This window comes from Mustela erminea, chromosome 19, assembly GCF_009829155.1.
Source record: "Mustela erminea isolate mMusErm1 chromosome 19, mMusErm1.Pri, whole genome shotgun sequence".
NCBI classification, from domain to species: domain Eukaryota; kingdom Metazoa; phylum Chordata; class Mammalia; order Carnivora; family Mustelidae; genus Mustela; species Mustela erminea.
The window spans coordinates 59,026,050-59,039,990 of NC_045632.1; the positions used below are offsets into that span (position 1 = coordinate 59,026,050).

Here is a 13,941-nt window from a genome sequence, read left to right on the forward strand (position 1 = left end):
CCTCTCTCTCTCTCTCTCTCTCTCTCTGCCAAATAAATAAAAGCTTTAAAAGAAAAAAAATGCATTATTTATTAAAACCCAAGCTTACGAAGATCTGACGGCTAAACCTGCAAGTACACCCTTCTTTTCCACAAGACGAACCAGTCCAAACGCCTGCCGGTCTCGGGTGCAGCTCAGGCAGCCAAGCCCTCCTCTCAGAACCGGTTTCAGACCCGCGGGTGGCCGTGAGCAGAGAACCCGATAAAGGACCCCCACGTGCCGCGGGGGTGCTTCCCTCGCACCAGGGCAGGCTCGCACAACCTTCTCTCCAGGTTGAAAACACATCACTCGCTCCGATTATTCTCTGCACCCTGACACTGGTCCAAGTCCGGGCTTAGGACAGTAACAGAGCAGACCAAGGGCCCTTGCTCGTGGAGTTACAGAACCGGACAGCAGCAGCTCTGGCAGAGCTCCCTGGGGTGAGCAGAAACCAGTGACAACAAGCTGACATCAGCCGCATCGTGATCTCTGGTTACGATTCGCTCCTTAGCAACGACGTCGGAACACTCGGTTTCTCTCGAGGAACTCCTCTCTCTGACCACCAGGTCTGGGGCCTGCGGGACCCTCTCACTCCAACGGAGGATTGGCGTGCTGCCATGTGGCTGCGGTGTGCTGGGCACCACAAGAGGCTGACCCGACTGGGCCTCTTTCCCACGCTCTTCGACCACCTGGAGACGGTGCTCGACACCATCTCATAAGTGAACACGCTGAAGAGCAGAAGCTTCTCAACGCGTCCAAACGGTGACAGCAAGCGCACCAGCGTGTCAGTCCCCACCCTTCCGAACCAGGCCGCATGTCGTCCGCCAACCCCACGCGCACAGAACAAAGGCTCCCAGGCAAGGAAGAAGGCAGAGCGTCAGCGCGGACACATACCTGGTGCGCACAGCGTCTCGGAGGTGGGTTGGGGATCTCCACTCGGGTCCAGGCGTCCTTCCTGATGTTGTAGGTGTACAGGTCGTTATACATAAACGTCTGCCAAAGGAAAAGGGACTCTGTGTCATCCGTGAAGCCTCCAACCAAGCAACAGTAAGTGGAAAGCGGGACCTCAATCACCAGCTCTCCCCAGGAAACGCGTTTCCTAACGCCACGTAAATCCCACCAGTGCGGGAAGCCTGCGGCTGGGCCCCCTGCGTCCCTGGGATAATGACAACCACGCCCAGCGGTCCCTACGGCACCCAGATCCTTTGCTGCCCGGCAAGTCACCTCTCAGAGTCCAGCCTGGCTCTTAAAGGCGTGAGAGTTCGGAGCTCTGAACTCCGCGTGGAGTTCAGGCTCACAGGGATCCTCGCGGGAGGAAGCCGACCCACGTTCTCCTAATGCTTCATACGCGATTCCGAAACGCTGGCCTCTTTGGCCCGCTCAGAAACGAAGCTGAGCTCGTCTCTCTACCGCACTCTCCTCCACTTTCCCAAACAACTCTGAGCCCCATCACGAGCTCACGAATCACCAACCCAATGGGGCAGAAGAGCAGCGACTCTGAAGCTCATGGGAGGAGCCCGGTGGCCTCTCAAGGACAAGGTCACGAGCCGGTCATGCAGGCTCAGGACGTGGGACCAGTGCAAATCTGCTATCACCGCTTTAAACTAATTTTACTCAAAACGAGACCCGTGAAAATTTGAGGAGGAAAGAAAAAAATATAATATATACTTTACTTTTTGGCCATTGAAATATTCACCTCCGAAAAGGATTAACTCGTCTTTCTCGGGATGAGCCGAGAGGGAGGCATGTAACCTGCAAGAGACAGAGGCAGCAGTTCACCACACACTCCGGCCCGTGGCCCCCAGCCCAGAGCCGCCTCCCTTCCGCCAGAGGCCGCGTCACCTCCCCAGACTCCTGTGCAACACAAGCCTGGCAACGGGAACGGAAACTAAGGCCCCCATCCCTTAAAATCAACATCGCGGCCACAGTACGAGGGGGCCCCCGAGCTGAGTGACTCACACAGCTTTTGGGTAAAAACCATCAAGCAGTGAGGAGTCCAGGTGCTCCTAACGTACGTGCCGAGTTTCCCACAGCTGACCCGTTCCACGGGCCCGTCCTCTTAAGTCACAATCAAAACTGTTTGACAGGGCACCTGGGTGGCTCAGATGTTAAGCATCTGCCTTCAGCTCGGGTCATGATCTCAGGGTTGGGAGATCGAGCCCTGTGCTCCGTGTGGAGTCTGTCTGAGATTCTCTCTCTCTCCCCCCGCCCCTCCCCTTGCTCATGCTCTCTCTCTGTAAAATAAATAAATCACTTTTTTTAAAGATTTTATTCACTTATGACAGAGAGAGACCACAAGAGAGGGAACACAAGCACGGGGGAGCTGGAGAGGGAGAAGCAGGCTTCCACTGAGCAGGGAGTCCCATGTGGGGCTCGATCCCAGCACTCTGGGATCATGATCGGGGCTGATGGCAGACGCCTAATGACTGAGCCATCCAGGCGCCCTGATCAATCTTTAAAAAAAAAGGGGGGGGGGCACTACGCTGTGGAAAACAGTCTGACAGTTAAAAAACACAGAATTAGCACATGACCCAGCAATTCCACTGCCGGGTGCGTACAGAAGAACCTGCAAACACGAACTGGAGCAGAAGCCCGCGGGCCAGCGTTCAGTACAGCGTGCCCGTCCGTCCGCCAGCGTTCAGTACAGCGTGCCCGTCCGTCCGCCAGCGTTCAGTACAGCGTGCCCGTCCGTCCGTCAGCAGTCCGTCAACACGTGGACGTGGTCCATCCGTACAGCGGAACGCTGCTCAGTCTTCAAAAGGAACAGAGTTCAGATTCACGCCACAATAGCATGAACCTTGAGGACGTCACGCAAAGGGAAAGAAGCCAGACACAAAAGGAGGGCCATTGTGTGACTCCGCCTCTATCAGAAACTGGGACGTCAAGGCTCGCGGGGGCCGAGAGGAGGGCGTCGGGAGAGACATCCCCTGGGTCCGGAGCACGGGAGTGTTAGGAATCCCAGAGACTGCACGGTTAAAAATGGATGAGATGGAAAATTCTATGTTAGATATATTTTACCACAATTTTTTTTTAATTTCAAAAAAAAATCTGTTTCCCAAAGTTTTTTTTTTTTTTAAGATTATTTATTTATTTATTTGACAGAGAGAGAAATCACAAATAGGCAGAGAGGCAGGCAGAGAGAGGGGGAAGCAGGCTCCCCTCGGAGCAGAGAGCCCAATTCGGGGCTTGATCCCAGGACCCTGAGATCATGACCTGAGCCAAAGGCAGAGGCTTTAACCCACGGAGCTCCCCAGGCGCCCCATGTTTCCCAAAGTTATTTAACCCCAAATCTTTTTTCCCTTAACACCTATTAAAATTTTCTACGTAAAATTAACAAGCACAGCTGGTAACAGTAATCCGAGTGAGGGCCACAGCCCCCACAGGTGCCGCAGGGTCCCTGCCCCCCACAGCAGGCCACGCCGTCCCCCTCAGCCCTGCACCTGCCCCGCTGCTGCTCCTGGGTTACAGCCCTCGCTTCCGCATTCAACTCCCTCGCCGCCAATACGCAGGGACACGTGCACTCACAACACCCAGTCATGTTCACGGCTTTTCCCAGAACGTGACGGAGGAGGAGGGACGTGACCGCGGTGACTGACCGAAAAGTCTCACTCTATCCCAGCTCCGTCACAAACAACTCCCGGCTGACACGGAAGCACCGAGGTTCCTAATTATATCCTAACACTAAACCTGGCTTTTTAGGCACATTACGTCAGGAAAAGTTTTTAAAGGTCAGCAAAAGGCGGGAGAGGGGGCCGGTTCACATTCAGAATGGCTTCCCTCGGGGATGCCGTAGGTATGAAGCCTTCACCATTTCACAGACTCACTCGCCTTCGCCACTCCGAGGACGGCGTGCGTCGACCACGTGGTAGTGCTGTGTGGCCCCGCGGTAAGAAGCCGAACACAGGAAGAGTGCGCCCCGCTCCCTGACGCTGCTCTTAGCTGAAGACAGGGACACCGCACAACTCGGGGCGCTGCTGGACAGCACTGCGTCCCCTCGTTCTGCACATGGGCCACCAAGTTGTCCCCCCATCTCTGGACGGGGGAGACTAACCCCAGAGGCACGACCGGCAGCTCCCTCCGGATGTGCTGGACCCCGGGCCTCCACTCGGGCTGGTGGCAGCTCTAGGAAAATTCATCTCATTTCTTTTTTTTTTTTTTAAGATTTTATTTATTTATTACAGAGAGAGCGTGAGTAAGAGAGAGCACGAGAGAGTAGAAGGTCAGAGGGAGAAGCAGACTCCCCACGGAGCTGGGCGCCCGATGCGGGGCTCGATCCTCCAAGGATCACCACCTGAGCCACCCAGGTGGCCCAAGATCAATCTCATTTCTGACAACAATACTAGTGAGATTAATTTTTATTTTGAGAGAAAGGAAGCAAATCATTTCTCAACCAAACCAAATAGTCTTGTGTGCTTGTGAAGTCAATGTTTTCCCCTTCTCTGAAGAACGTGGTATCTTTTCTAGGGTTGTTTGGCCTTTCCTGCTTCCTGACTCACCGCGTTCCGGGTTTTGCCTGCTAGCGTGTCAGTAGCAAATATGAGAATTACAGGCCCTGAATCCACTTGTAACAGAGCAGCAGCTCAGAAGCCAGGCAGACAGGAATTGACACCAAAGAGTAAGAAAGGAAAACCAAAGCTCATTCTGGCTCATTCCAAGTATGTGAAATCCTGCAGAAGACTCTCGAGTTCTCCACATAATTTAGAAATTCATTTGAAGGGGCGCCTGGGTGGCTCAGTGGGTTAAAGCCTCTGCCTTCAGCTCAGATCATGATCTCAGGGTCCTGGGATCGAGCCCCGCATCAGGCTCTCTGCTCAGCAGGGAGCCTGCTTCCTCCTCTCTCTCTACCTGTCTCTCTGCCTACTTGTGATCTCTGTCTGTCAAAAAAATAAATAAAATCTTTAAAGAAAATTTCATTTGAAATGGCTTATACACGCTTTTGTTTGAAAATCACACCTGTCATTACGAACAAACAGCAACAAGAGACTACGCCTGTGACACTTCTGAAACGTTTCAAGAACCTAAGAGCTCGCTGGGGCAACACTCCCGTGCATGACTGTGACCAACTGGACAGCTCTCGAGTGGCGCTCCCTGCAGAGCAGCCAAGGGGGGACCCCGTTTCTGTGTTTCCTGTGACAACAGAGCTGAAAAGCCTCACTCCCATTCTTCAGGAGGAAAGCGAAAAACTGTGTTATGGGAACTTGTCCGAAAGGGGAACAGGTTTTAATGAGGAAAACATTCCACGTGCCTGGTTATTTATGGGAAACATGCTCCCAGGGCGCTTGGAGGGGCTCAGTCATTAAGCGGCTGCCTTCAGCTCAGGTCACGATCCCAGGATCCTGGGATCAAGCCCCGTGTTGTCAGGCTGCCCGCTGGGTGGTTCTGCCTCTCCCACTCCCACTCCCCCTGCTTGTGTTCCCTCTCTCACTGTGTCTCTCTGTCAAATAAGTAAATAAAATCTTTAATAAAGAAAACATGGTGCCAATTTAAAGTGACTTTCCAATATAGGCAAGAAGCTGCTCGAAGAGTCCTGCCGACATACCTTGGTGAAGGCGGGGGGCATGGTGTCTCCACGATCTGAGTCTTTGCGGCATCCAGTGTCTGGAAATGGGCGATCAGAGCTTCAAGGTCTTCCTGTAGACAGACAAGCAGTCACACCTGAGACGTGGTTTTAAACTTGCGCCAACCTGCCAGCCCTGTCTTGTGGAGAGCCATCCAGCAGATGCAAGGAGTCACGTAGACGAAAATGCCTGAGATTAAGGAAGTGAGAATGATTGGCTAGGTAGGGTATGGGTGCGCTCGTGGCTAGCACATGAACAGCACCAGGAGCCAAGAGAGAAATGCATGATTACTGCTTGAGAACAATAGAGCCCTCTGTGGTTACATAAGGGTTCACGAGGAGACCGAGTGCACAGGGCAGTGACTAGATAACTGGGCTGGACCGCCTACATGTATATATTGCCAGAACTTGCTTGAGAGAGTAGTAGAAGTAAAAGTAATAGTAGTAGTAGAAGTAGAAGTAATGATAGAAGTAGAAGTAGAAGTAGTAGTAGTAGTAGTAGTAGAGACGCTAATAGAAACCCTAATAAAGAAGTTTGCTCCTCATCACGTTTGCGGGTCGTTCTTGCTGGCGAGAGCGACAACTGGTGCCGACAACCCGGGAAACTGTCCACATCGCAAAACGGAGATTGAGATAGAGCAACGATAAGGTAAGGAGTGCACCTATTTCTGTCTAGTGAGTGACAGGGAAAGTTCCTAGGATTAGGACAATACAAGTGAAAGTTTCCTCAGGATGGGGAACGAGCTTAGTAGACGTAGAATGGAAGATCCCCTAAAAGACGTTCTCAAGATGAACGGTACCCCCTTAAAGGCAAAAACAGCCCGAGCCTTTTTAAAAGAAGTAGCAGAGATTGCCCCCTGGTTTATAGAAGAAGGGCTCTTAAATTTGCCACAATGGAAACACCTGAGCGAGGATTTAAAACGCTGCCCCTCTACATCCCCGGGGACTCTCGCCGTGTGGTCCCTGGTGAAAGTATGTTTGCATTCCCCCCGAGAGCCCCTGCAGCGAGCAGTACTACAGGGAGGGGAAGTTTTTTTGCAAGTGAAAGAAGAATCCCGTAAGGGCTCCTCCCGAGACTCTGACCCCGAAAGCGAAAGCTCAGAAGGGATGTCAGAAAGCGAGTTGCAGGAGCTAGGAAAGATAGAGGCAAACAACAAGAAGGAGGAATCTCCCGGTCTCCAGACAGATTTGGAAGCCATGAGGCAACGACTTAAGGATAAAGAGGCGGAATTGCAAAAGGTATTAGGAGAGTTAAGAGTGCAGGGAGAAGTAATGGCGCAGCTGAGAGCAGGGGCGAAAGCCGCAGTTGTGGCACAATCAAAATTAAAAACGAAAGTTACGCTGCTTCCGCATTTTAGCTCCACAGCGCCACCCCATGAGTGGCCCCCACCTTATAAGCCCAGCTGCACCAAGACGTGCTATTGTTCGGGCTGCGCCGCGGAGAATTGGAGAGAGGTCCTTGGCCCGGGGAAAGGTTTTTTTCCAGTGTTAGAAGATCAGAATCATCAGAGGTACCACCAGCCACTAGATTTTAAGTTGGTGAAGCAACTGAAGGAGGCAGTTAACGGCTATGGGCCCCAGGCAGCCTTTACGGTCTCCCTTGTGGAGTCGCTGGGAGCACTCTACCTCGCTCCTGAGGATTGGGCCAACTTGACCAGGGCGGTATTAAGTGGAGGACAATATCTAGAATGGAAAATCCAAAATCAGGACAATTGTCTGGACACGGCACGGAGAAATGCAGCCGCAGGTAACCCGCAATGGAATTTGGAAATGCTGACAGGCACGGGGCCATACCTCGGGGCCCAAGTGCAGAGTACATACCCCCCTGCGGTGTATCAACAGATAGCCACGGCAGCCCTCAGGGCTTGGAAGACTCTGAGAGGGGCAGGAGACTTGCAAGGCCAATTATCCAAACCTGACCCGGTGCTTAGATGGCACCGAGGTTCCCTTTGTGTTTTTCCACAGGATGCGCCTGCTCCACTCTGGGTGCCGGAGTGGAACCTGTGGAGGGTGCTGGTGATGGTGATGATAGCAACGACGACCGTCCTGCAACCTGTCCCCGTGAAGGCGGAGTCAATTCAACTATGGCCGAGGACAAGAGACTGCCCAGCTTCAAGCCCTTCTTCAAATGGCTCAGCATAGAGTGCAATCTTCTCACCCTAACTCATGTTTGTTACTGACGCTTAAAGCTTTGTGAGCTCTTTATTCTCTCACTTCCCTTCCCTGACGCACGCATAATATGTTGTAGTAACTAACAATTGTAGGGGTACTAGTGGTAATTGTTCTTTTCATGTGCCTCCTGCCTTGTGTACTTAAAATTATATTCGCAGAAGTTTATAAGGTAAAAGCTATTGTACGTAACCACCAGTTAATCACTCGCAATAGGCTCAAAGTACCACCTTGAATGCCACTCAAGTATCTCTTGGCTCCGTCAGCAATTGGGTTAGTATGTCATAACAATCAGTCTCATTCCTCAAAACCTGGGCAGGCATAAGAGCCCTGATCATGTTGATGATTCTGGCTCAAGTACTCCTTCTAATATGCATCTGTAGAATTGCGCGACAACAGCGGCTATAGCAACGGGCTTTGGTCTAAGCCATGATGGCTCTGGAGGTCGGGACCTCCCCCCAAATATGGCTTAGTATGCTGGATCGGTAGTCAAAGACGGGTAAGACTGATCCCTCACCATAGCAACCTAAGACAGGGGCTCCTCGACCAGGGGGAGTACCCGATGACGGGTAAGCATGTGTGCTGAGGATTGGCAACCTAAGACAGGCACGATCCCTGCCATATAAACAAATAAAAAAGGGGGAGCTGTGGAGAGCCATCCAGCAGATGCAAGGAGTCACGTAGACGAAAATGCCTGAGATTAAGGAAGTGAGAATGATTGGCTAGGTAGGGTATGGGTGCGCTCGTGGCTAGCACATGAACAGCACCAGGAGCCAAGAGAGAAATGCATGATTACTGCTTGAGAACAATAGAGCCCTCTGTGGTTACATAAGGGTTCACGAGGAGACCGAGTGCACAGGGCAGTGACTAGATAACTGGGCTGGACCGCCTACATGTATATATTGCCAGAACTTGCTTGAGAGAGTAGTAGAAGTAAAAGTAATAGTAGTAGTAGAAGTAGAAGTAATGATAGAAGTAGAAGTAGAAGTAGTAGTAGTAGTAGTAGTAGAGACGCTAATAGAAACCCTAATAAAGAAGTTTGCTCCTCATCACGTTTGCGGGTCGTTCTTGCTGGCGAGAGCGACACTGTCTGACCCACCCAGGGTCCAGTCACATCTGGGGATGAGAACATGCGCCCCCATATCAGGGACACAGACTCTGACACCTGCAAAAACACTCAGAGCTTGACCCTACAGGCAACTTTCTCGGAAGCACAGAGAGAGGCACACACTGCGTGTACCACCTCATTCCAAACCCCAGCGTCCCCACCAAGCCCTCCCCGACTTCTGCCAACACTTTCAACCATGTCTCACACGGCCATGCCTGGCCACCCCGCCGCACGCGCTGCTGGCTGCAGAGCAGCGTCTGAGAGGTCCCTGCTCACTTACTCACTTTGTCCCCACCCCCCTCCCACCAAAGTAATAAAAGGTGAGCTCCAAGCAAGACTGTCTGCCGAGAGCCGTGCCTGCATGGCGAGCGTGCAGCAGCCGGCAGCCGCAGCCGAGCTGGGTACGAAGGGCTCCGCTCCTACAGCTGCCGGAGCAGATTTAGAAGGGAAGACGCCGATCTACCTGCCCAGCAGGACGGCAGCAAAACCTGGCCTTCCTATTCCCAGTCGAGTCCTACCCCTGCATCTGCCAGTGACCACAGACGCGAGCAACGAGTGACCCGTGCATCACGGGAAAGCTCCCTTCCGTCCTCACGCTCTTCGTCAACGCTCTCCTCCCCTCGCTCCCGCAGGGATCTACATGTCCCCGCCTCCTCCTTCCCTGCTTCTCTCTCTCTCCAAACCCCAGCCTTCATGCCCCAGTTCCAGCTTCCACAATGTCCTTCCTGAACCTAAAAACCATCCTGCCCATTTCATCTCCCACCCCACCTCCTGGCTCCAAGCTGCACAGGCTGCCTTAGTTCCTTTTTTTTTTTTTTTTTTAAATTTATTGGACAGACAAAGATCACAAGTAGGCAGAGAGGCAGGCAGAGAGAGGGAGGAAGGGAAGCAGGCTTCCTGCTGAGCAGGGAGCCCGACACGGGGCTTGATCCCAGGACTCTGGAATCATGACCTGAGCCGAAAGCAGAGGCTTTAGCCCACTGAGCCGCCCAGGTGCCCCTGCCTTAGTTCCTTTCATCAAAACGCCACGTTCCTCAGCCTGAATAGCCGCCTGCAGCCCTCCGCCTCCCCTGTGTGTACCCATGAGCCCCGAGGAAGCACCCACTTTCTGGGACAGAGGGCGCCTTACTCTCACGCATTTCCTTATACTCTTACGGCACGTAAACACACCCCAAAGTAACAGGTATGAATTATCGTTTCACACGTTTCAACTTCACGTCGCCGGCATCGGAGTGTGAATTTGCCGGCAACCTGCTATGTGGCTCGCTGCTGCTGAGTGAAGTCGGACGCCCCGACTCCACTCCTGTTCACTGCGGCAGAGGTTCTGCTGCAGCTCAGCTTCTCCACTCATCCTGCTGCTGCTGAACGTGTGGGTCAAATCCAATGGTTTGTTTTCACAAACACTACCGTGGTCATTTTTGTGAAATGTCTTTGTGTAGCTGGAAGTTTCTCCAAGGTAAGCCTTCAAGTGCGTAACTGCTTCGCGGCAGCTCACTCTTCTCGATAGGGACAAAATAGGGTCCAAAACGGCTCTGCCAATTTTCACCCTCACAGCGGTCTTCAAAAGCACCCACTATCCTGCCACTTCTATGTGAGCAGATGCCTGAAGGCTCTCCTATCGACCACCACATCCCCCATGCAAAACCGCTGCCTCGGGCCGGCAGGACAAACTACTGTCCCACTGGGACGTTACGGAGAGCTGGCCGAAGGGACCACCCGTCGGGAGTCCCGTTACTCCAGAGTGCCTGGCCCAGTGTCCTTCATACGGAGACTACCTTCAACACGCACAGCGTAGAAGCGGGAGCAATGTGTGTGACACCCAAGTGAAGTTGTCACCAGGTTCGCATGACTTCTGCGGGAGGCAGAATTCCCAGCTGTCCCCAAGATGCTCCCCTCAGGCCCCAGCCAGGAAACGACGGGGCGCACACTCGCGATGAGACTACGTATGTGACACAACTGACTTTAAGAAAGGGAGAATATTGGGGCTGGGGGGCTCCGTGGGTTAAAGCCTCTGCCTTCAGCTTAGGTCACGATCTCAGGGTCCTGGGATCCAGCCCCGCATCCGGCTCTCTGCTCAGCGGGAGACCTGCTTCCTCCTCTCTCTCTCTGCCTGCCTCTCTGCCTACTTGTGATCTCTCTGTCCAATAAATAAATAAATAAATAATCTCTACAGGTGCCCCGCAACCTATCTTCCCCACGCAGGCCCGTGTGGTCCCCCGTGAGACACGGGGACGCGGAGGCTGCACCGACAGTCATGCTCCTCCGAGGCCTTCCAGCCAGCTGCGGCGGAGAGGAGGTGCAAAGCCAGGCCTGGGGCTGCCCGGCCGGTGCAGGCGACCTGCGAGGAACCGTCCGCCGAGCGCGGCGGAGGCGGAAGGAAAAGCCGACCCCGTTACTGCACAGACGGGGAGACGCAGACAGGAGCGGCTCTGAAGAAGGGGCGGCGCGGAGTCGGAGCTGGGACCCGGGGACACCTGGTCGCACGGCCGCTGGGCGCCGCGTCCCCGCTGACTGGCCGCGGAGTCCCGCCGTCAGCCCGCGCGCCCCAGCTGCCGCGCCCGCTCGCGGTGCGGACCGAAGCCCGGGCCGTCGGAAAGCCCCGCCACAGGGAGCGGGGCGCTGAGCTCAGCCCGGCCGCTCCGCAGACCCGGCCGGGGCAGGACGCCGAGACCGGGAGAGACGGAAAGGAGACGGCGCGGGAGAGGCGCGGCGGCGGTCGCGGCACCCGGCGGCACCGCCCTCGGAAGCCCGCGGCTCGGGCTGCAGTGCGGCTCGCCCGCCCTCTCGAGGGATGGGGACGGAGGCCCGGAGGCTGCGACCCTCGCCGCAGACCGCGCGGCGCCTCCCGGCCGAGGGGAGCCCGACGGACCCGGGACCCCGGCGGCGGGCGGCGGGCGGCGGGCGGCGGGCGCGCGGAGCCTGGCAGCCGGCCCCGCTCACCTCCTCCTTCCGCGAGCGCTTCGACACCTTCTTCTCCATTTTGGCGGCGGTCTTCTCGGCCCCGCGGCCCTTCTTCTCCTTCTTGCCCTTCCTGCCCATCGCGCCGCTCCGCGGTGGTACCAGCGCTCCCCGAGCGGCGGGCGGCGCAGCGCGGCGCGCCGGAAATACGCGCTCGCCGGGCCGGCGCGCGGAGACGCGTCACTTCCGCCCCGCCCGCGCGCGCTTCCGGCCGGCGGGCCGGCACTCACGTGGCCGCGGGCGGTGGAGACCCCGGAAGGGAAACGCGGGAGCGTGGCGCGGGCTCTGGAGGCGCGGCCGCCGGAAGCGCGGGCCGCCGGGGCTCCGCGGGGGAGGGCGCCGGCCGCCGCCGAGTCCCCCGTGCTCCGGGCCGTTCCCCGCGGGCCCCGAGGCGGCCGGCGCTTCCGGTGGCCGCGCCTCCTGCGTTCCCCGGACGGCGCCCGCCCCGCGCCCGCGGAGCTCGCCGGCCCCTCCGCCGCGGCCCGCGAACGACCGTGCTCTGCGGGCTGGCCGGGAGCCCCGCGCCGTGCAGGGAGCGCGGGAGGCGCGGCGGGGTCCGGCCGCCTGCAGGAGGCTCGCGCGCGCGGGCGGAGGACACGCGGGCGCCGGGGAGCAGCCGCGGGGAGTCGCGGTCGCCGTCTCCTGCCCGCCCGGCGTGGCCCTGGGAGCGCCGCGGCCCCGGGGCGCCCTCGCTCGGGTCGGGGTCCGGGGGGGCGTCCCCCTGCCGGCTTGTATCGGTCCGTCCGACGCGTCGGGGAGACGCCGGAAGGAGCGCGCCCGACCGACCCTCTCCTGCTGTCCCGAGATTGAGCGACCTGGAGGCGACACGCTTGCGGCCGAGTGGCCCTTGCGTCGCGGAGCGTTTGTGGGACTCCGTTCCCACGGGGCTCCGGGGGCCTGAGGAGGGGCGCGCGGTCGCCCTTGGAACTCAGGAGCGTCCGGTAGATGCAGGGTTAACGCTTTGTCACCCGAAAGCGTCGCGAAGCGACTTGAAGCTCCCGGGGGTTCGGTGGTTTACGGGCGGCCGAGACTCGTTACCCGGAGAGAAGCCGGAGCGCTTGAAAGGAGACCAGAACCCCGAAATAGGAAGATTAACTACGCGGTCCTGCTTCAGAAATCGCGTTTTTGAAACTTTGATGCGTTCTCGTAACAGCGAGATCGTGAACTGCTACAGTGTAGCTTCTCCTGCGGTCAGGCGCCCTCTGCGGCCGGGACCCCGCAGAGAAGAAATGCCGAAGCCGGACGCGGGCCGCAAATAATCCGCGTGCCTGGGAGACTGTCCCACGTGTGGTGTGGATGGTGCGGTTCTGTGCGTGTTGACCAGCCCTCCTCCTGCGCAGCATTCTTGGGAGAATCAAGCAAAATAACCAAAAAGAGCTTAGAAAAGTTTAGCAAAATGCAAACTTGGGGAATTCCTGTGCTGTGAAGTGGTGAATTTGAGCGGCGGCGGAGCACGTCGGTACGGTAACATTGTTGGCGTCCGCAGGAACATTGTATCAACACAAGACCCGCCCCTGGCTTCCAGCAGCTTTTTTCTAGCAAGACAGATCAACGTGTGGTCCATGGGATGTTGCCCCTCAGGTGCTTTTTTGAAACAAAGCGAGGAACGAGGAGGGACCTGGGAAGGAGAGGAAAGGAAGGGAAATAGGGGAATCAAACCACTGTTTCACACATTCCTCTCGCGATCGGGACATCCAAGCGGAAAAACCCACCAGTGTCGTTGTCGCATTGGAAATTTTGCTTTGAAAGCAAAATTCTCTCCTCTTTGGAGTTAAAGTGTGGTGTTTAATTTCCAAATGTTTGGGGACCTTTTTGATTTTGTTTTTGTTTTATTTCACTTACCTGAAATCTCTAAGAGTTAGTGCTGTCGCTCTCCCTTTTAAATGCTGCTTCAGGTGCGTCTTACAGATTTTAATATGCTCTGTTTTGATTTTTCATTCTGTTCAAGATACTTCCTAACTTCCCTTTTGAATTCTTCTCATATCCCCAGGTTACTTACAAATGTGTTCTTTCGTTTCCAGATATTTGGAGATTTTCTGAAGATCTTTCTGAAAAGTTTTTGTTTTTCCTCTTAACTGCTTGTATGATTTCATCTTCATTCTGATTGCCTGTAGTTTCATTAAGGTACATT

At 55.5% G+C, this 13,941-nt stretch overlaps 1 protein-coding gene across 5 annotated transcripts in view; it reads right to left on the reverse strand.

Annotated features, from left to right (window-relative positions):
* Positions 1-11,970, reverse strand: part of KLHDC4 (kelch domain containing 4) — a 47,085-nt gene extending 35,115 nt beyond the window's left edge. Inside the window, exons 1-4 of one of the 5 annotated variants that reach the window (XM_032324960.1) lie at positions 11,793-11,970; positions 5,558-5,649; positions 1,692-1,770; positions 913-1,011 (exon numbers count right to left, since the gene is read on the reverse strand). In XM_032324960.1, coding sequence (XP_032180851.1) covers positions 913-1,011; positions 1,692-1,770; positions 5,558-5,649; positions 11,793-11,891 — 369 coding nt within the window. In that variant the 5' untranslated portion in view covers positions 11,892-11,970. Of the gene's footprint in view, positions 1-912; positions 1,012-1,686; positions 1,771-5,557; positions 5,650-10,103; positions 10,214-11,792 lie in introns of those variants that run through there. The other 4 variants (XM_032324962.1, XM_032324961.1, XM_032324963.1 and 1 more) reach the window with 4 other exon arrangements.
* Positions 11,971-13,941: the final 1,971 nt, after the last annotated feature.